Below are 26,535 nucleotides of genomic sequence, written 5' to 3' on the forward strand. Positions count from 1 at the left end.
TTTCATATAAAAGATATAATATAGAAATTTAGCATGACTGAAAATCGCAGGCATTTGCCTCAAAACTTTCTGGTGCCTGCCAATTGACATCATCTAGATGCCTGGGGCATGTAGGCATCTACAGTACTAATATCAGACCTAACTGAAAAGTTACATATGTTTGAAGTGTCACCTGTTCATTAACTTTTGACCCAACATATTTTTACTGTCTTGTGCACACGCACAAATCAGGTTTAACCCATTCATAAATACAGGACAATATTGTTTAGGCACTTGACATGTTTTCAGTTAGCAGTATCTTGTTGCTAAAATGAATTAAATTTAATTCAAATCAATTTATCCAACTTTAAGAGGTTACAATATAATTCTTGGCGCCAAACTTTTAAAAATTATGCTTAGTCTTGAGCTTCGTCATCACCAAAGTAAGTTAAAATATAGTAGGATGAGCTTTTGAGTGAAGAATTGAAAGTTATTGAACACCCTCTGCCCTTTTGTTTTGTACAGTTCCACAGGCACCCACTTTTCTATGCTAGGAATTGGAGACATCGTCATGCCAGGGCTTCTGTTGTGCTTTGTGCTTCGATATGACAACTATAAGAAACTAGCTAACAGCGAGGCTATCCCACCCAACGCACCCGGCCGTATGCAAAAGGTGTCATACTTCCACTGCACCTTGATTGGTTACTTTGTAGGTAAGTGGAAATAATTCAATGAAAATAAAAATAAATCATGAAAAGCATTGTTTCCCGGTAGTAGGCAGTAATGTGAGGGCTTTGTGATGTTCAAAATGCTCACACTCACACTGTTAATGTATATATTAAACTGTTAGTATTTAACTCGATATTGTAACGTGTTTAAACCAGGCAACTAACATTGTCTTGTTCTGCTTCCCTCTGACCCTTAGAGGTTAGATTACTCTCAACCTTCTCTCCAATGCCCTACAGCTTTTGCTGCTAGGATCACTTGCTAGGAGGAGTCTTTTATTTAGATTTAATGTCCAGTTGGCTTAGATACCTCTTGAGTCACTAGGTCATGGGTTCAAGCTCCACTCCAAGACTTTAGCAGATATCTAGGCTGATACTTCAGTGTGTTACTGAAAGACTGCTGCATTGTCAAGAGGAAGAAATGTTAAACCGTCTAAAAGATCTCATGGTTCACTTCAAAGAGGATGGAGTTCCCCTGATGTCCTGACCAATATTTATCCTTCAACCAACACCACTAAAACAGATTAACTGATCGTTCATCTCATTGTTGTATGTAGAACTTTGCATCATGCAAATTGGCTGCTACATTTGCCTATATAACAATGACTAATTCATTGTGTCTTGCTTTGCAACGTCCTGAAAATGTGCAAGGTGCTAGCTAAGTGCAATTTCTCTTCCTTCCTTCCACATTAATAGGATACTGTAATATATAATGTATTTTTAATAATTTAAATCTTGCATGGTAATCTGCCTATTTTAGAACTCGTCCTTTTTCTGATAATCTGACTCCCTCTTAATTTAGGTCTTCTGACAGCCACTGTAGCATCAAGAATTCACCGGGCTGCCCAGCCTGCACTCCTATACCTTGTTCCGTTTACACTGCTACCACTGCTTACCATGGCTTATTTAAAGGTGAGTAGAGTATCAAAACAAATAAACCTTCAGCCTGTTGAAAATGTGTATGTTTTCAGGTATTTGCCTTAATTGGAGTTGCACGTTATTTCCTGCTTGTTACTTCTCCCCTCTGCATCCCCAATTCTTTACAGTCAATCCCTATTCAGCTTAATCTGACGTGCTACTCTTGTATTGTCAATTCCTGCCTGTTACTTGTTTGCACGTGAATTTCATGCACCTGAGTGGTTTGTTTTGCAGCTAGATGTAAATTCTCATGGCTTGATCCAACCACAGTGCAATCCAAATTTTCTTAAAATTACAAGTCATTGGGGAAAAAGTGGCATTTTTATTACAAAATGTTTAGCCTTGCGTGTTCAGGAAGGAATGCATCATTATTGGAGTAAAGCCCCTCTTTTGCCAATTCATGCTGATTTTTTTTTTGACGACAAAGCAACAGTGACTGCAAACCTTTATAGCACGAGTTTCCAACACTGGTTTTATATGTAATGTTACAGTTGTCTCTTTATCCCAAATCTTCATTTTATGGAACTAACTAATTAGGTAATTGGGTGAGAAAAGGAATAGCCTGTGACAAATTAGGAACTTCTGTCTTTGATTTTATATAATTGGAATAGTTAGGGTTGAAGATAGGACACAAGAAAGACTCTTTCTGCAGGGACCAGGCTGGGTTGTTAATCAGTCAATGAGTTAAGATAAAGCGGACTTTGTTTTAGGTACAGATTGGATTATATACAGAAAAGGGCTTTATTACATTCTTGAGTCCCAGACGATGTCTGCTTACCTGCTCATTAGCATTCCATGTAGTTGGCTTCATGTATTTTGCTTTGGTTACAAATGATTTTACGGCACTTCCTTAAACAATACAAGACAGGGAGAATCCTCAGTGGTCTTTAGTTCTGGCAAGAATATCTTGTCTCTGTGACAGTACTTGCGTAATCTATGCACAATATTTCATCACAAGAAGACTGGTTTGACCAACTGATTTGTCCCAAGGATCAGTTACATTCAAAGAGTCTGTAAAGAACCTGCTTTGTGAGAAGGATATATTTAACCCCTTGTGGACCATTTCCAGTTCTCTCATTAAGGAGCATCTGATGTATCTTTTGCTTCTATATACCATTTTACTTGTAAATACATTTGGTAGTCTTTTAACTTGTACAAAGCGGCCTAGTGGTGTCATATTCTCCCCTTTCTGATGTAGCAGTAGAATGTGGAAGGCAACCCATATATTCTCCAGTAAGTGATTTAGTGTGATTGAGATTAGTTGTTTGACATGTGCTATGGTAACACATACACTGCAGAGAATAAAGATGCAGGTTTTGTTTCATAAACTGTTGGCAAGTTATATACATGCAAAGAACTGTTCATAGAATCATAGAATGATACAGCACAGAAGGAGGCTATTCGGCCCCTTGTGCCTGTGCCGGCTCTTTGAAAGAGCTATCCAATTAGTCCCACTCCCTGCTCTTTCCACATGGCCCTGAAAATTTTACCCCTTTGAGTATTTATCCAATTCCCTTTTGAAAGTTATTGAATCTGCTTACAACACCCTTTCAGGCAGTGCATTCCCAATCATAGAATCATAGAAATTTACAGCACGGAAGGAGGCCATTTCGGCCCATCGTGTCCGCGCCGGCCGACAAAGAGCGCGCCAGCCTAACGGATGACAACAGCTCGTTGCGTTAAAAAAAAAGTCTCCTCGTCTCACCTCAGGTTCTTTTGCCAATTATCTTAAACCTGTGTCCTTTGGTTATCAACCCTCCTGCCAGTAGAAACAGTTTCTCCTTATTTACTCTTATCAAAGCCCTTCATGATCTTGAACACCTCAATTAAATCTCCCCTTAACCTTCTCTGCTCTAAGAACAGCAGCAGCAGCTTCTCTCGTCTCTCCATATCATTTGTTGGGGAGGAAACCTAAACTGTAACACCACTGGAATTGTTTTTCATAACTTTTCACCTAGATTTGGGGAGGAGGAAAGTAAAACTTTAATTCTTCTGGGAGAGTCTGTGCCTTTGGCTGTGGATTCAGAATAGGCTGATTCCATTTGTGCCCTACACGTGTGTCATGTAACTTTCCACAGGTGTCTGTTGCTCGAGATCATTAGTTTAGAGCAGTGTCTTTTTTAGATTTACATTAGTGTGGTGCTCTGATGTGTAATGTATTTTAATTAAAACATTTTATGGAGTAGTTTTCAGTATATGGAAAGGGAAGTTGTGGGTGCTGAGGCATCATGTGCACTTTCATTTTATTGCCCTTGGTATTGTGTGGAAGCGGGTTAGCTGCAATCCACTACATCAGGAAAAGGAGACAATGCAGGTAGTTTGCCCTTCTGACATGTCAGGAAAAACTATCCTAGTTTGCTTAGAAATGTTTGGCATGTTTCATAAACTATGTACTGCTGTGCAGTGAGGGAGAGTGCTTACTTTTAATACAATTTCCGCCAGAGGGATTAAGCTCCTTTTCCTTCCTGGAACACAGTGGATAAGCTGACATTTCATGTGGACTCCGTGTGATTAGTAGTTATGCTCTCTGACACATTTATGCCTAATTAAAAATCTGCATCCTGTTGTCCTTTTTAAAGAAGTGGATTATAGTTTTAATTTAAAAAATCTTGCTATTGAACAATACAGCTGCTTCATTAATAGAGAAATACTATGAACACTGTTACATTACTGGTAGTGGTCCTGGACTAGTACCTGTAGAGTCCAATGTGCAGCTGGCAGACCAGGAATATGCCCAACAACAAAGGAGCTCCGGGCATACGTGCTTGAATGCACAGAGCTACGCTTGCCTACCAATTCAACTTGAATGTAGGAGAGAGCCAACAGGAGCGCCGACATCGCCTAACATTTAAAAAACTGGAAGTCACATTTTTAAAAGTCCATAGGCAGGCGGTAGTAACTCCTTTAAATATGCCTTCATATTGGACTACAGTTATACTGTCACAGCTGTGAAGCTTTGGAATGGAGTGCTAAGACTTTCTCTTGGAGCTAGTTTCACACTTCTTGGCTTTAATGTGGTAGGGAGTCAGATTGGTAACCTAATTGAGACGGTCAGTGTAATTTGCCAAAGCTTTATAGTTATTACACAGAAAATAATGACTTGCCTGAGTTTGGTGCCCTTCTATCCCTGATGGTTAAAAAGACAGCTTTATCTCACTGGCACCCTTTAGTTCTTTAGGTATGCACCAATGAATGCAATTGATATGAGTAGGAATCTCACAATGCAATGTTAGTTTTCAGAGCAAGGATGGAGGTGATCCCTTGACTGGAGACAGGGCTCTATACTGTGTAAAAATCAGTGAGCTCCCTCAAAGTCACCATTCCTGGGGACTGGCATCTAGAAGGGCATCTCCGGAACGAGTGTTTGACAGATAGCCCTTGTGGGAGAACGCAGAGAATCTAGGCATACCTACCTTAACAAGACAGTTACCCGGGAAGGTTTAACCAGAGAGAGAGAGAGAGAGAGATCCAAGAACCTAAATACTGCAGACACAAGCTGAGTGGTGGACTACCAGCTTTATTGCACTTTTTTTGAGCCTGCAGGTCCTGAACTTTCCCTTCTGTTGGAAGATCACAGATGTCAGGTGAACAGCCAAGCTGTTAGTACCCTGGACACAGCAGTCAGCCTTATCACTGTAGCAGTTATCTTTGGCTAACATACAATTAAAGATTGGGTATGGACCTGCATGTCCAAAATAGTCAATTTGAGATTCTGCTGGTTATGATATTAGAGGGAAATTGTGTTCTGTACAAGTTACATTTGGTGACATTGTACATCATGACTCCTAAACTATCTGTATATAAAAACAACTTGTAGGCCCAACAAAACAATTTTGGGAACGATAAGGATTTCATGAGTTAACCATAAATGAAGATTATAGTGGTTAGCACTGTTGCCTCACAGCGCCAGGGACCTGGGTTCGAATCCGGCCTCGGGTGACTGTCTGTGTGGAGTTTGCACATTCTCCCCGTGTTTGCGTGGGTTTTCTCCGGGTGCTCCGGTTTCCTCCCACAGTCCAAAGATGTGCGGGGTTAGGTTGATTGGCCATGATAAAAAAAATTGACCCTTAGTGTTAGGGGGATTAAATACGTGGGGTTACGGGGATAGGGTGGGATATGTGTCGGTGCAGGCTTGATGGGCCGAAATGGCCTCTATCTGTACTGTGAGGTTTCTGTGATTTCTGTGATTTTTGGACCATCTTGATTCATCCATCCAGAAAGACCCGACAATCACACCATTTTAGCATCAAATTGCTTCTTAAGTGATTCTATGGATTTCACCTCCATTGCTCTCGAAGTCCATTTCAGGTATTGATCACTGTGTGTGTGAAGAAGTACTTCCTGAGACCTATCTTAACTTTACCATTTACTGGTTTAAATCTGTGACCACTTGTCCCACTCACAATTTAATTTAAACTAATATTACGGATTTACCATTTCCATTCCCTGAACTATTTTATACACCTCTCGAAGATCACCTCTCTGTCTCCTTTCTAGACCCAAAAGCCCAAGTTTCTCCTGTTTCCCCTTCTAACAGTCCTCTCACACTAGGGAGATCCCTTTTCTCCACTACCTCCTGTGCTTAAATGTCTTTCAAACATGCCAGCCTGCGAACTCTGAAAAGCTGTTGAACAGTTTCAAAAAAGCTGGCACAGCCGAAACAATCTGACATTAAAAAAAAAAGGTACAACCAAAAACGTCCTTGAGCAAAGGCCAATAACGAAGATCACTGCTCGAGGGGAAATTCAATAAGTTAAATTCCTTTTTATTGCATTGAATGTCAAGACTTGAAGTGGACTTTCTAATGCAGTTGCTTCTACAGCTGGGCATTGTAGCTAGAAGAAGTTGGATCCACTTTAGCAGCAGTGAACAGTTGCAGTCAGTAACAATTTGCTGGAGCCAGTCGCTTCCCTGATGACTGGGGGAGGTCTGTGCATTCAGGCCAGCTGCAGCAAAATTACTTTGTTGGCAGGATTCAAGTTGGGCTGGAATGCTCAGCAAGTCGCTTTGCAGTTAATTCCTCCCTTTGTTTACCTCGGGTTAATTGCAGGGAGATGGTGCAAGTTTAATTCCATCAGTTATTGATGGAAGTAATTAGCACCTTGTCTTTGCTGCTTCTGTCCTAAAAAGCACTTTCAACACTTGGGTAGCCCTTCGAAGTTGGCATGTCTCCTGTCTTGCCTTAATCATTAAACTACTGATATAACCTCACGTACTGTAACCCAATTCCTAATATTAAAATACCCAACTCAGCATTAAAGTGTTCCTCGCAGTTGGACAAGCATAGGAAACCTGCTCCAACTACAAAAAAAATCCAACAGGTCCAGAGAACCAGCAATGAACAGTGCACTTATTAACAGAAGTACTCTTTAAAATTTATATTTGTGGTGAAGTTGCACGCGGAATACAATAAGGGGCATCAGTGCATGGAATTAAGATAACTTTCTATCTTGAGTCCCAGTGCGATCTGATCGTCTCTGGTCAATTCAGCATAGGCAGATGCAGAATGAAGCTTGTTCCATTTTGTGGAAAATCTGCTCCAGAGACTTGAGTATATAATCTACAGTACTGAGGGAGTGCTGCACTGTCGGAGGTACCATCTTTTCAGATGAGACGTTAAATCAAGGCCCTGTCTTCCCCCTCAGGTGGATGTAAAAATCCCATGGCACTATTTGAAGAGTTCTCTTGGTGTCCTGGCCATAAATAGTCCTTCAACCAACACCACTGAAAACAGATTATCTGGTTATTTATCTCATTGCTGTTTGCTGTGCGCAAATTGACTACACTTCAAATATACTTTATTGGAAGTGAAGCACTTTGGGATGAGAAAGGGTTAATTAATAACCTTGTTGTAAAGGGGCCTTTAGGGAAGATGATAGAATTTTATATTGAGTTTGAAAGTAATTTAGTTAAATCCGAAACTAGGGTCTTAAATCTAAACAAAGCAAACTACGTAGATATGAGGGGTGAGTTGGCTAAGGTAGATTGGGAAACTACATTAAAAGGTATGATGGTAGACAAGCAATGGCTAGCGTTTAAAGAATTAATGCATAATTTACAACAAATATACATTCCTTAAGGCACAAAAACCCCACAGGAAAAGTGGTCCAACCGTGGCTAGCGAGAAGTTCTAAGGAAGAGGCTTATAATGTTGCCAAAAAGAATAGCAAGCCTGAGGATTGGGAGGATTTTAGAATTCAGCAAAGGAGGGCCAAGAAATTGATTTTTAAAAAAGGGAGAATAGAATATGAGAGTAAACTAGCGAGAGACATAAAAACAAGACTGTAAAAGCTTCTATAGGTATGTAAAAAGGAAACAATTGGCGAAAGTAAATGTGGGTCCCTTACAGGCTGAGACAGGAGAAATTATAATGGGGAATAAGGAAATGGCAGAGACATTAAACAAATACTTTGTGTCTGTTTTCACGGAGGAAGACGCAAAAACTTCCTGGAAATAGTGGCAAACCAAGGGTCTAGCGAGAATGAGGAACTGAAAGAAATTAGTATTAGTAAAAAAAAAAAAAATAGTACTGGAGAAATTAATGGGACTGAAAGCTGATAAATCCCCTGGACCTGATGGCCGACATCCTAGGATTTTGAAAGAGGTGGCTATTGAGATAGTGGATGCATTGGTTGTCATTTTCCAAAATTCCATAGATTCTAGGAACGGTTCCTGCGGATTGGAAGGTAGCAAATGTGACCCCACTATTTAAGAAAGGAGGGAGAGAGAAAACTACAGACCAGTTAGCCTGACCTCAGTAGGAGGGAAAATGCTAGAATCTATTATTAAGGATGTGGTAACAGGGCACTTAGAAAATAATAATAGGATTGGGCAGAGTCAACATGGATTTATGAAAGGGAGAAATGCTGGGAGGAATGCACAGAAGGCCAGAATGAGAGGACCAAAGTGTGCTGGAATGAGTGCAAGGCTGGAGCAGGTTGCAGGGATTGGCTGGCGCAAGACTATGGAGGAATTTCAAGATGAGAACCAGAATTTTTCATCTGTGTTGAGGGAGGTCTGTGTAGGTCAGCGAGGATGGGGGTGATGGGTGAGCAGTATTTTGTGCAGGTAGCAGAAGTTTGTGTGAATTGGGATTTTTGAAGGGTAAAGGATGAGAGGACACTTGAGAAAATAAGCCTAGAAGTAACAAAAGTGCATATAAGGGTTTAGTTGGGGTGTGATGGAGATGATGGAGGTGGATGTAAATAGTCTTGGTATTGGTTTCAAGCCCGGGTCATTTGGCCTGCTTAGGTTTTGCATGGCCTGATTCAGCCTGGTAGAGAGCCCTGGAAGAGGGACGGAGATGGAATCAATGGCACAGAAGCAGAATTGATGGTGGGATTGAAAATAATGACTTTGGTCTTCATGATGTTTAGTTAATGTGAGAGATGATCTTGGCAGCACATAGGTGATCATAAGGCTGAAAGAGCTGGGTGTCATCAGCATAGGTTTGAAAAGTGACCTTTCGAGGGCAGATCCAATATCAGGTTCTGGGATCCTGTTTTGGGAAAGTGGACTCCATGCAGCACTCTTCCACTTTTATATTCTGTGTCCTGTGCAGTCTCTATAGGCATGCTGTGCTTCGCTGTTAATGCAGAGACCCAGCGAACAAATGTGAGACAATTTTGTTGCATTTTTTACTCCAACCTGATGGCAGAATCATAGACCAGAAGTGCCGAGTGGATGATCCATATTGGCCTCCTCCTGAGGTCCCCACCATCACAGAAGCCAGTCTTCAGCCAATTCGATTCACTCCACGTGATAGCAAGAAATGGCTGAGCGCACTGGATACAGCAACGGCTATGGGCCCCGACAACATCCGGCAGTTGTGCTGAAGACTTGTGCTCTAGGACTAGCCGTGCCTCTAGCCAAGCTGTTCCAGTACAGCTACAACACTGGCATCTATCCGACAATGTGGAAAACTGCCCAGGTATGTCCTGTCCACAAAAAGCGGGACAAATCCAATCAGGCCAATTTCCACCCCATCAGTCTACTCTCAATCATCAGCAAAGTGATGGAAGGTGTCATCGACAGTGCTATCAAGCAGCACTTACTCACCAATAACCTGCTCACTGATGCCCAGTTTGGGTTCCGCCAAGACCACTCGGCTCCCGACCTCATTACAGCCTTGGTCCAAACATGGACAAAGGAGCTGAATTCCAGAAGTGAGGTGAGAGTGACTGCCCTTGACATTAAGGCAGCATTTGACCGAGTCTGGCATCAAGGAGCCCTCATAAAAGTGAAGTCAATGGGAATCGGGGGGAAAAACTCTCCACTGGCTGGAGTCATACCTAGCACAAAGGAAGACGGTTGTGGTGGTTGGAGGTCAATCATCACAGCCCCAGGACATCGCTGCAGGAGTTCCTCAGGGCCGTGTCCTGGGCCCAACCATCTTCAGTTGCTTCATCAATGACCTTCCCTCCAACATAAGGTCAGAAATGGGGATGTTCGCTGATGACTGCACAGTGTTCAGCGCCATTCACAACTCCTCAGATAATGAAGCAGTCCATACCCGCATGCAACAAGACCTGGACAACATTCAGGCTTGGGGTGATAAGTGACGGGTAACATTCGCGCCACAGAAGTGCCAGGCAATGACTATCTCCAACAAGCGAGAGTCTAACCACCGCCCCTTGACATTCAACGGCATTACCATCACCGAATCCCCCACCGTCAACATCCTGGGGGTCACCATTGACCAGAAACTTAACTGGACCAGCCACATAAATACTGTGGCAATAAGAGCAGGTCAGAGGCTAGGTATTTTGTGGCGAGTGTCTCACCTCTTAACTCCCCAAAGCCTTTCCACCATCTACAAGGCACAAGTAAGGAGTGTGATGGAATACTCTCCACTTGCCTGGATGAGTGCAGCTCCAACAACATTCAAGAAGCTCAACACCATCCAGGAGAAAGCAGCCCGCTTGATTGGCACCACCTTAAACATTCACTCCCTCCATCACCGGCGTACCGTGGCTGCAGTGTGTACCATCTACAAGTTGCACTGCAGCAACTCGCCAAGGCTTCTTCGGCAACACCTCCCAAGTGCGCGACCTCTTCCACCTAGAAGGACAAGAACAGCAGGCGCATGGGAACACCACCACCTCCAAGTTCCTTTATTGCTTTGCTTTGGAATTCCCTCCCTAATCCCCTCTGCCTCTTCTTTAAAATCTATGTCTTTGAGCAAGCTTTTGGTCACCTGTCCTAGTATCTACATCCGTGGCCTCGTGTCATATTTAATGTGTTAATGCTTCTGTGAAGTGCCTTGAGACATTTTACTACGTTAAAGACACTCTTTAACTATAAGTTGCTGTTCGGATAGTTGCTGATCGCTTGTTCTGTGCTCTTTTCCTCAGGGTGATCTACGGCGTATGTGGTCAGAGCCGTTCCACTCCAAGGCAAACAGCTCCAGGTTCCTGGAAGTATGATGGGACGAAGTGCAGCCGAGAGCGGGAGTAATATATGCTGGGCACCAGAAGATTTGTGTCATGTGGTTTCATTCTTCTCATCAAACATGATTGGTGCTTAAAAGTGTTAACAAAAAAGGTTGTGGAGGAAATTTTTTTTTTCCTTTTATGGAATGCAGACCCTGTACAATTAATTCAACCCATCTGCAGTCTTTGGATTAGCAACAGACTCTCACGCCCTACCATGTATATTACAAAATTTAAAAAAAATCAAAGAAACCCACCTTTTTAAAATGACAAGATGTCAAATCTAATCTTGTACATAGAGCTGCCATATAGAAGACGCAACTTTGAAGAAGCCTGTTTAAAGGGACCAGCACCAAGTCAGCGACTATTTAGATTGTCTTGAACTTTAGCCTAAAGAAGACAAGGCAGTGACATATCTTTTGAATTCAGTAATTATCTGTGAGGTGACTTCTTATATATTTTTCCCCACAGACGTGAGTTGGGTATGCAGTAAAATCTGTGCGGTAATTAACTTTACACCTGATATTTTGTTGCCATGATCCAGAAGGGTAAAGACGCCAAGATGAATCATGTTGTGTACTTAAGTGGCCTGTTGTAAATTTTAGCATGTATAGCATTAAATATTGCTTCAGTATAAGACCCACTGTCCCCTTTTCCAAGATGCTCCTTTACCATAATATGAGAGTTTAGAAATGTAATTGTAGTTTGCACTTGTACCTGTGTTAATGACCCCAGTTGATCTTGCATAATTATGATTGGTGTAGCAAAAAAAATTAACTTTTTTATGGTTTTCCCCGTTTATTTTTGGTTTGATTACTTTAGCTATTGCATGTATCATAGCGGTACTCGTTATTTGAACCCTCTTGATTGTAGTGCTGTATCCTTGTAAATATTTCTTTTTTTGTATACATTTGTTTAAATGTGCGTTGTTAGCTCTATCTACCTGTTGATAAGCGTAATCTGGTCCAAGTTTACAAGCAGTATCTGTTTTGTACCTTGGGTTTGTATTAGGTTCACAGAACTTTTTCTGATAGGCATTGACTTTGGCTGCAGTCGTAGCAGCACTTTAATATACAGTGACACGAAAATAAAACCCCCAATGTACGTGCCTGTGGAATTTCCCATCATTGCCCGAACAAGACGGCAACTGTAGTCTTCAGACCCAGAGATTGTGTAGTACAGTGCAGTGCAGGGCAGGGCCTGGAACCGAAATGAGTTAATTCAAACAGTGCTTCAAGTTCTTCCTCCATGCCCTCCTCTACCCCCCACCCCTTCTCCTAAACATACACACGCAGTGTCAGGTTATCATTTTTAAAGAAGGAAGTGTTTTCTTTTCCTGAAAACCACTGAGTTGTAATGTTTTCATGCTGTAGACTAGACAAGTTGCTGAAGCCATTTTATAGATTATGGCTTTGCTGAAAGCAGTCGAATGGACTGAATGGATACTGTACACAAGTAGTGTATTTCTGGCTCTGGAAGTGAACAATAACTTTCATCTCTATATAACATGCGCAGTCAAGATTCCTTTGTAAATAAAACCAAAAGTTTAAGTGCACCCGTGTGGTTTATTTTAGTGTTCTGTAAGGTTACTTATTAATAAAAGCAGTTGCTTGTGTTTATTGCAAATACCTGCAGAAAAGGATTTTGTTTGAATGGGGTTGATTTGTGGATTGGGTATGTTGCCGGTGAGGAAACGGCGGGATCTAAATCAGCTGGGATGAGTGCTGATGTAAACACATTCACCCTGATAACCTGTCTGTGCTGAAAAACGTGTAACATTATAAAAAGAGTAAAAGTTACTGTTGACGTGTTCAATATAACAGAATTTCATTAGATTAAAAAACTAAATCACTGCAGAAACATTTTTTGTCAATTACTTTTCTGCAGATTATGAAAGTCTCGGTTTCAGTGGCCTATGAAAAGAGGTTACTGCACACTCCCACTTATGAAAGTTTGTACGTTTGAATATTAAGGAAAGAAGTACCTGCATTTACAATTTAATTTTGTGTACACTTGTCCTCCTCCTCTTTCCCCCCCCCCCCCCCCCCCCCGAAGATATGATGTCTCTTTTTAGTCCTGTGATGCTGTAGCAGTGATTTGCTTACCGCACTGTACTACAACATTTATACAGCACGTTAAATGTAAGAAAACGTCCCAAGGCGCTTCACAGAAGTATAATCAGACAAATGATTCACAGTGAGCCAAAGAAGGAAACCTGAGGTGGTGGGAGGTGAGAGAGACTAAAAACTTGGTCAAAGAACATAGGCAAATAGTAACACGGGGAGGAGAAACAACCGATGCAGCAGGAGCAACATGTGGAGCAAGGCTTCATCCTCATCCGTGAAATAGGAGTACAGAACCTGCCAAATTCCCCGCATCTCCAAGTCCAGGCCCAGATCTTTTTCAAAGAAAGGTTTTAATTCCCTTAGACAGATTCTTTAAAGGAACAAACTTATGAAGCACTAATATCAGTAAATAACTAGGTTCAAACATTGCAAAAACAGCACCTAGTCCATGCAATTAGTCCATCATTGGAACAGTTTTAAAAATAAATCAGAAAATGCTGAAGGTGTCCAGCAGGTCATTCACCATCTGAGATTGGGAGTTCACTGCTTTGGGTGTAACCTATCAAAATCATAACTTCCTGAAGCACCTTGAACCATTGTTTCTGACTCCCTCACTAATGACAAGATCTTAAAAAAGTCTTCCTTATGTGACTCCCAAACACTGCTGCAGAGGATGTCACATCGTGAAGTTTATAGCTTGGAGGTAACTGTAATGTTATAGTCTTTTTTTTCTTTTCCATTCTCCCTCCTTTTCTGAAAGGGGTGGCTCAGGCTGGGTACGTTCCCATGGGGGTGTGGCAACCTTCCACTGCCACTCAAATGGCCTTTATCAGATGGGACCCAGACTGTGCCATATATTTGACAGAGCATCAAGCCCTATCCTTTCCTCACCTGATATCACAGGCACTTCTCAGAACATGACCAATAGACAGCAGGGCATGGGTTTTCAATCCCTTGACAACAACAACAACTTATATTTATATTGCGCCTTTAACATAGTAAAACGTCACAAGGCGCGTCACAGGAGTATTAAAAGACAAAAACTTTGACACCGAGCCACATAAGGAGAAATTAGAGCAGGCGACCAAAAGCTTGGTCAAAGAGGTAGGTTTTAAGAAGCGTCTTCAAGGAGGAAAGAGAGGCGGAGAGGTTTAGGCAGGGAATTCCAGAGCTTAGGGCCTAGGCAACAGAAGGCACGGCCACCAATGGTTATAATCAGGGATGCTCAAGAGGGCAGAATTAGAGGAGCACAGATATTTCGGGGGGGGGGGGTGGGGCTGAAGGAGATTACAGAGATGGGGAGGGACGAGGCGATGGAGGGATTTGAAAACAGGGATGAGAATTTTGAAATTGAGGCGTTGTTTAACCGGGAGCCAGTGTAGGTCAGTGAGCACAGGGGTGATGGGTGAACGAGACTTGGTGCGAGTTAGGACACGGGCAGCCGAGTTTTGGATGACCTCCAGTTTACGTAGGGTGGAATGTGGGAGGCCAGCCAGGAGTGCATTGGAATAGTCAAGTCTAGGGGTAACAAAGGCATTGATGAGGGTCTCAGCAGCGGATGAGCTGAGGCAAGGGCGGAGACGGGCGATGTTACGGAGGTGGAAATAGGCATTCTTAGTTATGCTGCAGATAGGTGGTCGGAAGCTCATTTCAGGGTCAAATATAACACCAAGGTTGTGGACTTCAGCCTCAGATGTTTGGGAGAGGGATGGAGTCACTGGCTAGGGAACGGAGTTTGTGGCAGGGACCGAAATCAGTGGCTCCGGTCTTCCCAATAAGGGGAGGTTTCTTTAAGCTTTTCCCCATTTTATCACAGATCTGCCTCTGCATGACGAACACCTTGCTTTCTTTGAGCTGGTGTGGCTTGGAGCTTTCAGTTAATTCTTGAAGGATTCTGTGCTTTCTGTGAGTTTTCTGTTGGTGCTGGCTTCATTAGGCCTCAAACTGAAATGGGGGACGGGAGAAATTTCCTAACGCAGCAGCACCCCAAGTGCTTTTCCCCTTTCCCCCACCCCCCCCTCCATATGCATGATATGCAATATATTTATGCATGGAGATTACATTTCAATCACTGAGGATAACTACACCTAAACTTCAGTAATCTAACATTCTGATTAACTAGCTTCATTCCTGCTTTTTAAAAAAAAACATTCTAAATTCCTAATTTTTTTTTTATTCATTCATTCACGGGATGTGGGCGTCGCTGGCAAGGCCAATATTTTATTGCCCTTGAGAAAGTGGTGGTGAGCCGCCGCCTTGAACTGCTGCAGTCTGTGTGGTGAAGATACTCCCACAGTGCTGTTCTGTAGGGCGTGCCAGGATTTTGACTCAGCGACGATGAAGGAATGGCAGTATATTTCCAAGTGTGTGACTGGGAGGCGGTGGTGTTCCCATGCCCCTGCTGCCCTGATCCTTCTCTGTGGCAGAGGTCATGGGTTTGGGAGGTGCTGTCGAAGAAGCACCTCCCAAATTCTCAGCGTAAAGGAACAGAACAAATGAGTAATATACTGAGTTTTTAAAAAATCTAGGTGTTTAACAGCCATCAGCATGTGAGACATTATCTGTACAGAGAAAAGCTGGATCAACATTTTGGATTTAACCATCTGACCACCGGCTACTGTTGATTTCACACTTCCTGTTTTCTTTCCGGAAGGCACTGGCTCATGTAGTACAGCAGGCCTCAGGTACCTCCCCCAGTTGGCCATTTGACAATAATGGACATCACAACTGAGCCTGATCCCGTCTGTAACGAGCGTGCACGCACGCACGCCCATATCTCGCGCACACTTATCTTGCACGCAGGCACCCCTCTCACCTCTGAGTCAGAAGGTTGTGGATTCAAGTTCCACTCCAAAGACTTCAGCACAAAATCTAGGCTGACACTCCCAGTGCAGTACTGAGGGAGTGCTGCACTGTCGGAGGTGCCATCTTTCGTAGGAGACATTAATCAGAGGCCCCATCTGCCCTCTCAGGTGGATGTAAGATCCCACAGCACTATTTTGAAAAAGAGAAGGGAAATTCTCCCTGGGAATATTCATCCCGCAACCAACATCTACAATTGATTATCTAGTCATATTGCATTGTTGTTTGTGGGACCTTGTGCACAAATTGGCTGCTACATTTCAACAGTGACTACACTGAAAAGGTACTTAATTGGCTACAAAGTACTTTGGGACATCCTGAGATTGTGAAAGATGGTAAATAAATGCAAGTTCTTTCTATCTCGCATGCACACACACATTTCTTGTTATCTCACATTCCAGCAAGGAAACAGAAGATGGGGATTCAAGAAGCCTTCTATAGTCCAGGGACAGTTGGTCAATTGTTGCATCCCAACAGCCCCCAGAGCACAGATGAGTTAACTCCGCACAGGCCAGGCCGAGAAGCCAAGAGTTTGTATTCTGTGTGGCGCCATTGCTTTCCTACAAGCATTGGTCTGAGGTTCCCTATCCAACCATTGATGTATCACTCACTGTGACCTTTTTCAGGTAATTGACTTTTATTTCTCCCTAAATTGTTGCTCCTCTTTGAAAAGTTTCTGGTCAGGTCATCCATTTTCCAAACCCTGGTAGTTTAAAAAATATTTTAAACATACTGGTATATGGTATACCAGTCACCGTTACTAAATATTAAAATCAAGCTGGCAGGGTGCTCACACCTGTTCAGTTTCAGAAAATATGTATCCCACAGAATAATGCAGTAATGTGCCAGAACAGTGTAGTGGAATACCAGTTGACACCTGTGGCCTCCCACACAGCCTTAATGAACCTCAAGTAATTGCTGCATTGGCTGTTTTATACAACATATACTGCAAGTGCTCTATTGACCTATTTGGATAGTATGATCTGAACTGGTCAATATTTCAGATGTGCAGTTCGTTGTGACATTTTTAATACGTTTTCAGAGGCTTGCAGGATATTTTAGAATGACTGCCAGAAAGATAGAGGGTCCACTCGGTGAATCCAGTTTCAGGGTTACTAGGCAAAGCCAAGAAACGGGCTCTACACTGACCTACTTGGGTACCTAAAATCTATGTAACTTTCACCAGCTTTGATCTGGTGAATCAAAATTCTGAACAGTGGAATACGCCTCTTGTGAGCATGGTTTCTGTCGGTCTGGTTACTCCAAAAAGACATCTGGTCATCACTGATCAAATGGTGTGTTGTCGGTAAGAGTGAACATTGTGTCAACGCGCAAGTAGCTGCAGAAAAGTACTACAGTGGACACCAGTGCCGTGATAGTGAAGAATGTATCATGAGCAAAGCTGCATGCCCGCTGAAGGGAAAAATACCTTATTGCTGCTGATGGACAGACGAGATGTGCATAATAATCCAGAATAAATGCAAAAAGCATGCGACTGTGTGTCATGGACTCGCCTAACGAAGTAGCAGGTCACTGTGAACTCAGCAGCCAGTCCCTGGATTTAACTCCAATAGAACTGTTGTTACACTACATAAAATCCCTTTTGAATGCCTGGAAGCCAAATTCCCTCAACCAAATGATTGAAGACTAGAAAAGGTACTTCTCGCAGCAATTGCCCGATTGGTTCCTTGTCCATGTTGACTACATGAGAACCCCAAGGGCAGCATCACATATTACTGGCCAAATGGACTTGCAACTAAAATGCTCTCAAAAGTTGTTACTTGCTGGGCGTACTTTGAAAGGACATATTTAAAATCTTTTTACTATCAATGAAATTGCATTAAATGTATAGCCTACCATTTTATATAAAAATAATTGATGGTCAGGAAAAAGCTACAATTACACAAATCATGGGTCATTCCTGCATCATGGTAACCATATAATTTGTTTCATACAAGCGTTAATTTATATATCATTCAAAATCTTGTATCTGCATCATATTATGCCTATAATGGAACTGTTTATGTAAACTCACTGTAATTACACTCTTGCCAGTGATGGTGCTGTGGTGCCTCAGCCTGTACTGCAGAGAAATTCCTTTACTCCAGCTAGTTCTGCTTCCCAAATTGTCAAAAGTTTTGCTCTTTAACTATAAATAATATAAAATTGAAGTATTATGTAAAGTTAAGGGCAAAATATATGGCTTTAAAATGGGAACTGAAATACATCTATATGTCCTGGTCTAATGATACCCCGCCCTCTAACAACAACAACAACTTGTATTTATATAGCTGATTTAACATAGTAAAACATCCCAAGGCACTTCACATGAGTGTTATAAAACAAAATTTGACACCAAGCCACACAAGGAGGTATTAGGGCAGGTGACGGGTAAAAGAGGTAGGTTTTAAGGAGCGTCTTAAAGGAGAAAAGAGAGGTAGAGAGACGGAGAGGTTTAGGCAGGGAATTCCAGAGCTTGGGGCCTAGGCAGCCGAAGGCACGGCCACCAATGGTTGAGCGATTAAAATCAGGGATGCTCAAGAGGGCAGAATTAGAGGAGCGCAGATATCTCGGCGGGGTGGTGGGGCTGGAGGAGATTACAGAGATAGGGAGGGACGAGGCCATGGAGGGATTTGAAAACAAGGATGGGAATTTTTAAATCGAGTCTTTGTTTAACCGGGAGCCAATTTAGGTCAGCGAGCACAGGGAAGATGGGAGAATGGGACTTGGTGAGAGTTAGGACACGGGCAGCTGAGTTTTGGATGACCTCAAGTTTACATAGGGTTGAACATGGGAGGCCAGCCAGGAGTGCATTGGAACAACAACAACAACTTGTATTTATATAGCACCTTTAATGTAGTAAAACGTCCCAAGGCGCTTCACAGGCGTATTTTAAGACAAAAAATTTGACACTGAGCCACATCAGGAGAAATTAGGGCAAGTGACCAAAAGCTTGGTCAAAGAGGTAGGTTTTCAGGAGCGTCTTAAAGGAGGAAAGAGAAGTAGCGAGGCGGAGAGGTTTCAGGAGGGAATTCCAGAGCTTAGAGCCTGGGCAACAGAAGGCACAGCCACCAAAGGTTGAGCAATTATAATCAGGGATGCTCAAGAGGGCAGAATTAGAGGAGCACAGATATCTCAGGGGTTTGTGGGGCTGAAGGAGATTACAGAGATCGGAAGGGGCGAGGCCATGGAGGGATTTCAAAACAAGGATGAGAATTTTGAAATCGAGGCGCTGCTTAACCGGGAGCCAATGTAGGTCAGGGGCGGAGATGGGCGATATTATGCAGGTGGAAGTAGGTGGTCTTAGTTATGCTGCGGATATGTGATCGGAAGCTCATTTCAGGGTCAAATATGACACCAAGGTTGCGAACAGTGTGGTTCAACCTCAGACAGATGATAGAACATAAGATTATAAGAAATAGGAGTAGGCCATTCGGCCCTTCGAGCCTGCTCCGCCATTCAATGAGGTCATGGCTGATTTTCTGCCTCAATTCCATTCACCAGCCCTATCGCCATATCCCTTGATGCCCTTACTAGTCAGAAATCTATCGACTTCTGTTTTGAATATACCCAATAACTGAGCCTCCACAGCCCTCTGGGGTACAGAATTCCAAAGATTCACCACCCTCTGTGTGAAGAAATTTCTTCTCATCTCAGTCCTGAATGGCCTACCCTTTATCTTGAAGCTGTGGCCCTGGTTCTAGACTCCCCAGCCAAGGGAAACATTCTCCCAGCAGCCATCCTATCAAGCCCTATAATAATTTCGTATGCTTCAATGAGATCCCCTCTCATTCTTCTGAATTCAAGAGAATACAGGTCTAGTTTATTCAATCTCTTCTCATACAACAGTCCTGCCATCCCAGGAATCAATCTCGTGAACCTTCGTTGCACTCCCTCTATGGCAAGTATATCCTTCCTTAGGTAAGGAGACCAAAATTGTACACAGTACTCCAGGTATGGTCTCACCAAGGCCCTATATAATTGGAGTAAGACTTCTTTACTCCTGTACTCAAATCCTCTTGTAATGAAGGCCAGCATACCATTTGCCTTTCTAATGGCTTGCTGCACCTGCACATTCACTTTCAGTGACTCATGTACAAGGACACCCAGGTCCCTTTGAGCATCTGCATTCCCCAATCTTTCACCATTGAGGAAATACTCTGCCTTTCTGTTTTTTCTACCAAAGTGGATAACTTCACATTTATCCACATTATAATCCATCTGCCATGTTCTCGCCCACTCACTGAGCCTGTTGAGATCCCCCTGAAGCCTCTTCACATCCTCTTCACAACTGACACTGCCACCTAGCTTTGTATCATCAGCAAATTTGGAAATGTTACATTTAGTCCCCTCATCCAAATCATTGATATAGATTGTGAATAGCTAAGGCCCAAGCACCGATCCTTGCGGTACCCCACTAGTCACAGACTGCCATCCTGAAAAAGACCCGTTTATCCCTACTGTTTGTTTTCTGTCTGTTAACCAATTCTCAATCCATGCTAGTATATTATCCCCAACTCCATGTGCCCTAATTTTGTTCACCAACCTCTTGTGTGGGACCTTATCGAAGGCCTTCTGAAAATCCAAATACACCACATCTACTGGTTCCCCTTTGTCTACTCCACTAGTTACATCCTCAAAGAACTCCAATAGGTTTGTCAAACAGGATTTGCCTTTCATAAATCCATGTTGACTCTGCCCAATCTTACTATTAGTTTCTAAGTGCCCAGTTACTGCATCCTTTATAATAGATTCCAGCATTTTCCCAACTACTGATGTGAGGCTAACAGGTCTGTAGTTCCCCGTTTTCTCTCTCCCTCCTTTCTTAAATATGAGGAAGCTAGGAAGAGGGATGGAGTTTGTGGCAGGGACCGAAGACAATGGCTTCGGTCTTCCCACTATTTAGTTGGAGGAAATTTCTGATCATCTAGAACTAACCCTACTTCACCTGAAGGCTACATTTGGTGTTCACTCCTTGTGAGCATTGCCACAGAAGGTCGACTGAGCACATTAAAAATTACTGGAAATATTGAATCTTCATAATGTTTTCTGCATGTTAAATGAGTAATGATGCTTGATATCTGAATAAATTACAGGTCATAGTGGCATTCTGAATTTTGATTAGCACTTGACCTTCAAAATTAGGAGAGTCCCTTGGAGTTGTATTTAATTGCATTGTGTGGACGATAAGGCATTCAGAAATATCAGATCTACAGGAGAAGTAATTGCAGCTTAGGAACAAAGAAAGATTTTTCCCACTAGCACAAAGTAACCAGGGTCACACTCTTAATGTACCATTATTATTCACAGACAAACTGCAATTCACGAGTATTAATTACACAAGTTGAAATGTGTACAATTGTAAAACATCTATGGGCTGGAGGTATAGGTGAGGGGAGAAAATGAGCACTAATTAGTCAGGAGAGAAAGTGAGAAACTTCTGAAACTAAGAATGTGTTTTTAAATTCGAGTTAAATTTCCTAACTATATTCGCTTCTGGTTCACACATGCTTATAAATTACATTTTAACCCGAATTAAGCTGTAAATCTTGTACCCGGTGAACTGTAGCCAACAGGATAAACAATCGAGTAGACCCCTCTGACCATGCAAACTCCTTGTTGGGGTGCAGTTCCACAGACACCAGCTGTTCTCCATCTAGGTGTATGGGCCTTCACTGCCACTTTATTTTTGCTTAATAGATACATTATGATGTATACTTTTGTACACTGAATTTTAATGGCAGCAGAACTGCACAAGAACAGCAACTCGTTGCTTCCCACTAGTTACCTGCGCTCCTCTAATTCTGCCCTCTTGAGCATCCCTGATTATAATCGCTCAACCATTGGTGGCCGTGCCTTCTGTTGCCTAGGCCCTAAGCTCTGGAATTCCCTGCCTAAACCTCTCCGCCTCTCTTTCCTCCTTTAAGATGCTCCTTAAAATCTACCTCTTTGACCAAGCTTTTGGTCACCTGCCCTAATTTCTCCTTATGTGGCTCGGTGTCAAATTTTTTGTCTTAAAATACTCCTACGCAGTGCCTTGGGACGTTTTACTACGTTAAAGGTGCTATATAAATACAAGTTGTTGTTGTTATTCATTGGGCAGTTTATCATTTACTGCGCAGTTAATTGTCTATGAATTTTCACACCAGTGTGAAAGGGGGAATACAACTGCTGTAATTGTGCCAACTATGCACCAGGTAGCATCATCTATTGTTTAACTCCATTATATTCTCCAGCTTTGCCATGCTTTTCTCCAGTGATTGTAAACTGCTATTAATTTCCGACATCATCTGGCGCTTCCAGTTTTTTTTAAATGGTTAAATTGAAGCAAGCGGCATCTTCGTGCATCCTCTCGCCGCGTTTTCGAGCGAAGAGCCGATCAGAAGGGAATGAAACGACACGAAGGGGCTAATGTCTGTCTTGACGTGTCCCTATGTTGTTTGTCAACAACAGTTAATCAAAGAGCACAGACATGTCAACACGAGAAAGTCATTCGCCACTTCCCAGTCTCCCACTGGAGAACTTTCACTTCAGGGCATTTTTAAACAGAAGTTAAGGGCTTGTTGTATAAAAGTGTATTTCAGTGCAGAAAAATCTTTATTGTAATTATCTGATTAGCGGTTCAGCACAACATACATGAAGCTGATATTCAAAAAGATTTAATCGTTTTTCTGCCAAATGTAAACGTCTTGCTGAAGTACAGTTCCACAGCCACCCAGTCATTGCTTTCCACTGCCTCCAACTAGTAGTTCAGCCTAGACCAGGGTTGCCAACTCTCCAGGATTACCCTGGAGTCTCCAAGAATTGAAGATTAATCCCCTGGGCACCGCTGCGAGCAAACCCAAGAGAAAAAATCATTGGGGCATTAAACAAAATGTTTTTGTCATATTCTTGGAAAATGTTGTTTATTAATTATAGAAATATTGGGAATGGGGAAAATGGCTCTTTGAGTTGTAGGGCCGTTGGAGATCTTGTGATGAAACCTCCAGAAATATGTCCAACCACAGTTGGCAACCCTAGCCTAGATAGCGAATGTCATCAGGCTATCTGACCGTGAGGAGCATCACAGTCATCCCTCAACTGACATCCATGCATTGTCTGCAGGGATCAGTGAATAGCTATTAAGTAGGGGGAACATTGGCTGATTTCCCCTGCCCCCCAAACTCCTGTACTGCTGCCCCAGTAGCTTTGGCTAAGTCAGCACATTCTTGTCCGCTTGGCTCTGCGACTCACTGCCTGAATCGCCTGAACCGTAGGGGCAGCTTGGTTCACTCGCTCGAATCCAGCTTTAGAACTTGGTGGTGAAAACACAGCCATGGCCAGCCACAGCGCACTTGCGTCCTCTCCTAGATCACCAGGAATTGGACAGATATTGACCATCGACCTGAAATGTTAACTCTGTTTCTCCCTCCACAGATGCTGCCGGACCTGCTGAGTATTTCCAGCATTTTCTATTTTTATTGCTGATTACCATAGTTTGAGCTTGCCTGGAGGCATTAGCCAGAAACCTGCAGGTTTAGCACTCAAGGGCTGATGAGATGCAATTTTCGTGGAGCAATATATGTGGGCTCCGCACATCCACTTCCACTGAAGGTGTGGAGTTCGCTGGCTGACACACAGTGGCAGGTTGCAGAATGGCTCAGGGACTGAGGGAGAGGGTGCACAGGTTCTCGGATGTGACACTGGAGGTCCTGGTGGAGGAGGTTCAGAGGAGCAGGGTTGTCCCTCTCTCCTGCAGCAGCTGGTGCTGCTCTGTCTGGCCTCATGTCTTCCTCCCATCCAGACCAAAGGGGACCCCTAGCAAGATATCCATGACCAAGCACTCTCTTTCTCCTGGTGACTCCTATAAGGTAGAGCAACATAACACTTACTCTTTTTAGTTGAAGTCCTCAGAGAATTTACAGAATAAATGTTGATAGTGTTGGTGAAGTCTTAACAAAGTGTCTCACAAAGTCTCCCAATGTTTTTCAAAAGTCCTCTTCAAACCTCCAGCAGCAAGTGAACAGTAAAAGGTGGTATAAAAGGTGAAAAACAGCACTCGAAATTCTCAGCAATGTCTTGTTTACTCCTGTTCAGCTGGCCACTGTTCGGAGAGGTTGTTAAATTAAACATTATCCACCTAAATGGTGTGCAACCTCTTTAATGAGAGCTAGCAGGCAATTTAATTGTCAATCAGCCCCTTAACGATCCTCCGGGCAGCCATTACTAGCGTTGGCTTCAATTCCTTTACCAAGATGGCGCTGTGCGCTAAATGCGAGCTAAACCGGTGTGGCAGCTTCATCTTGACCCCATCTTGGTCACCTCTTTACCTAAAGTATTCAGCCAAAATCACCCCCCAGGTGTCTGTTTTAGCGCCTCCAGGCAAATTCAAATTCAGTAATGGTAATCAGCAATAAGACCCAAAATTGCGCACTAAAACCAGACTTTCAAACAGGCGTGTCTTATTAGCACAGCACCCATTTAGCACCTGGTTTCACCCTTTCACCAAAATAATCCCTGGTAACTCGTCCCTCACACGCACACTCGCAGATTCAGTCTGTTTGCTGCAAGTTGTGTATTTTTCAGCCAAATAAACATTCAAACATTTTTATTTCAAATGTCACTTGTTTCTCATTTTTATTTTTCCAGTTCTTTTCATGTTTTGAGTTTAATATTCTCAGATCTACTGGAATCCGAGAATTAAGCGGAATCCTGGATCAGAAGTGGGGCTGAGCAGGAAACGGTGAGCTCTGGAACAGTGTTTTGGGTCCAATTTAAAAATAGTTGGAAAGATTCTTGCGTATTTTCTCGGATCAATCTAGATGATTTTGTTATAGTTAAAAAGTTAAATATGGTATTCTTGGCAGGACTTCTATTACTGAGAAGGGAGACAGGAGAGCAGGAGGCAATAGCAAGTGAAAGACTGAGAAGAAAGACAAGACGAGAGAGAAATGAGAAACAGACGAGAAGAGGGAACAAAAAAGAAAAAAATGAATCGACATTGAGCAGGGAAACACGGGATCAAAAGAGAGAAAAAGTGGAGGAAGAAACAAGATTAAGGGCAAAATGGCAGACCAAGCCTGAGGCAGGAAAACAACCAGGGCTCCTGCTGGCTGACCTCAATCTCTCAGCACCATGACTGACATTAAAAATGCCTTGTTTGATTCCACTCCATCTTACTGCATCTGCACCTGGCACAGACTCTCAGATAATTGCATGTAAGTAGCACCCATGTGGAGCAAATTGCCAAACTGGCTTAATCGGTGTCACGTGTTGATATACGGAGCGACTGAACATTTTACCCTCATTCTGATTCACTAATTGCTCCTTTAATAAATGTACAGTTCCACCAAATATTACTATTAATTTTTTTAATTATTTCTCTGCATTTTATGGTACAATGATATAGGAATAGTATAGTCAAAATGTCATATAAAGCAGCACATTTTTCACGTTGAGTTTGCTTCCAAATTTGTGCTGATAGTTGTTCGGATACGATTGTTTTCAGTAAAAAGTCAGTCATTGAGGAAATGTTAATTCTAGCTCTTAACGGATCTGAACCCAGGCACTGGAATGTCAGCGTATATTTTATTTCAGCACTCAAAAGCTGTAGGATATTTTGCCCCATTTATATAATGGGGGATTTTAACTATCATATTAATTGGACAAATCAAATTGGGCAGGGCTGCCTTGAGGATGAGTTCATTGAGTGTATTAGGGATGGGTTTCTTGAGCAGTATGTAACTGAACCGACCAGGGGGCAAGCAACCTTAGATCTGGTCCTGTGTTACAAGACAGGATTAATTAAAAATGTCCTAGTAAAGGATCCCCTTGGAATGAGTGACCATAACATGGTTGAATTCCATATTCAATTAGAGGGTGAGAAGGTTGGATCTCAAACAAGCGTGCTAAGCTTGGATAAAGGAGACGATGAAGGTATGAGAGCGGAATTGAGTAGAGTGGATTGGGAAAATAGATTAAAGGGTAAGACGATGCATGATCAGTGGTGTACATTTAAGGAGTTATTTTACAACTTCCAAAAAATATATATTCCACTGAGAAGAAAAGGGTGTAAAAGAAAAGACAGCCATCCGTGGCTAAGTAAAGAAATTAAGGATAGTATTCGACTAAAAACAAGGGCATATAAGGTAGCCAAATCTAGTGGGAGGATAGAGGATTGGGAAAACTTTAAAAGACAGCAAAAAATAACAAAAAGATTGATTAAGAAAGGGAAGATAGATTATGAAAGTAAATTAGCAAAAAATATAAAAACAGATAGTAAGAGTTTTTATAGTTATATAAAAAGAAAAAGGGTGGCTAAAGTAAATGTTGGTCCCTTAGAGGATGAGACCGGGAAATTAATGGTGGGAAATATGGAGATGGCAAAAACACTGAATGAATATTTTGTATCAGTCTTTACAGTAGAAGACACTAAGAATATCCCAACACTGGACAAACAGGGGGCTATAGGGGGGGAGGAGCTAAACACGATCAAAATCACTAAGGAAGTGGTACTCAGTAAAATAATGGGACTCAAGGCGGATAAATCACCTGGACCTGATGGCTTACATCCAA

The 26,535-nt window shown here is 42.5% G+C and overlaps 3 protein-coding genes across 6 annotated transcripts in view; 2 read left to right on the top strand and 1 right to left on the bottom strand.

Annotated features, from left to right (window-relative positions):
- Positions 1-12,608, top strand: part of sppl3 (signal peptide peptidase 3) — a 271,477-nt gene extending 258,869 nt beyond the window's left edge. For both annotated transcript variants that reach the window (XM_085961834.1, XM_085961835.1), the window contains exons 9-11: positions 505-692; positions 1,507-1,616; positions 10,976-12,608. In XM_085961834.1, the coding sequence (XP_085817960.1) occupies positions 505-692; positions 1,507-1,616; positions 10,976-11,047 (370 nt within the window). In that variant the 3' untranslated portion in view covers positions 11,048-12,608. The remainder of the gene's footprint in view (positions 1-504; positions 693-1,506; positions 1,617-10,975) is intronic.
- Positions 1-26,535, bottom strand: part of acads (acyl-CoA dehydrogenase short chain) — a 303,908-nt gene that overhangs the window by 24,019 nt on the left and 253,354 nt on the right. The gene's annotated exons all lie outside the window — the stretch shown is intronic.
- LOC147104488 (uncharacterized) lies at positions 23,557-25,338 on the top strand. The gene is made up of 3 exons (XM_085962144.1): positions 23,557-23,831; positions 24,642-24,703; positions 24,828-25,338. Exons 1-3 carry the CDS (start codon positions 23,616-23,618, stop codon positions 24,877-24,879), a joined length of 330 nt encoding a protein of 109 aa, XP_085818270.1. The 5' UTR covers positions 23,557-23,615; the 3' UTR covers positions 24,880-25,338.

This window comes from Somniosus microcephalus, chromosome 19 (assembly GCF_052327205.1).
Source record: "Somniosus microcephalus isolate GS21.2 chromosome 19, FLI_Smic_1.0, whole genome shotgun sequence".
NCBI lineage: Eukaryota > Metazoa > Chordata > Chondrichthyes > Squaliformes > Somniosidae > Somniosus > Somniosus microcephalus.

What these genes read in the sequence shown, in the direction of transcription:
- LOC147104488 (XM_085962144.1), top strand. Translation starts at nt 23,616, where the DNA reads ATGGCTCAGGGACTGAGGGAGAGGGTGCACAGGTTCTCGGATGTGACA. An exon ending in CTCCTGGTGACTCCTATAAG is followed by an intron (nt 23,832 to 24,641) that starts GTAGAGCAACAT and finishes TAATATTCTCAG; the next exon opens with ATCTACTGGAATCCGAGAAT. An exon ending in GTGGGGCTGAGCAGGAAACG is followed by an intron (nt 24,704 to 24,827) that starts GTGAGCTCTGGA and finishes TATTCTTGGCAG; the next exon opens with GACTTCTATTACTGAGAAGG.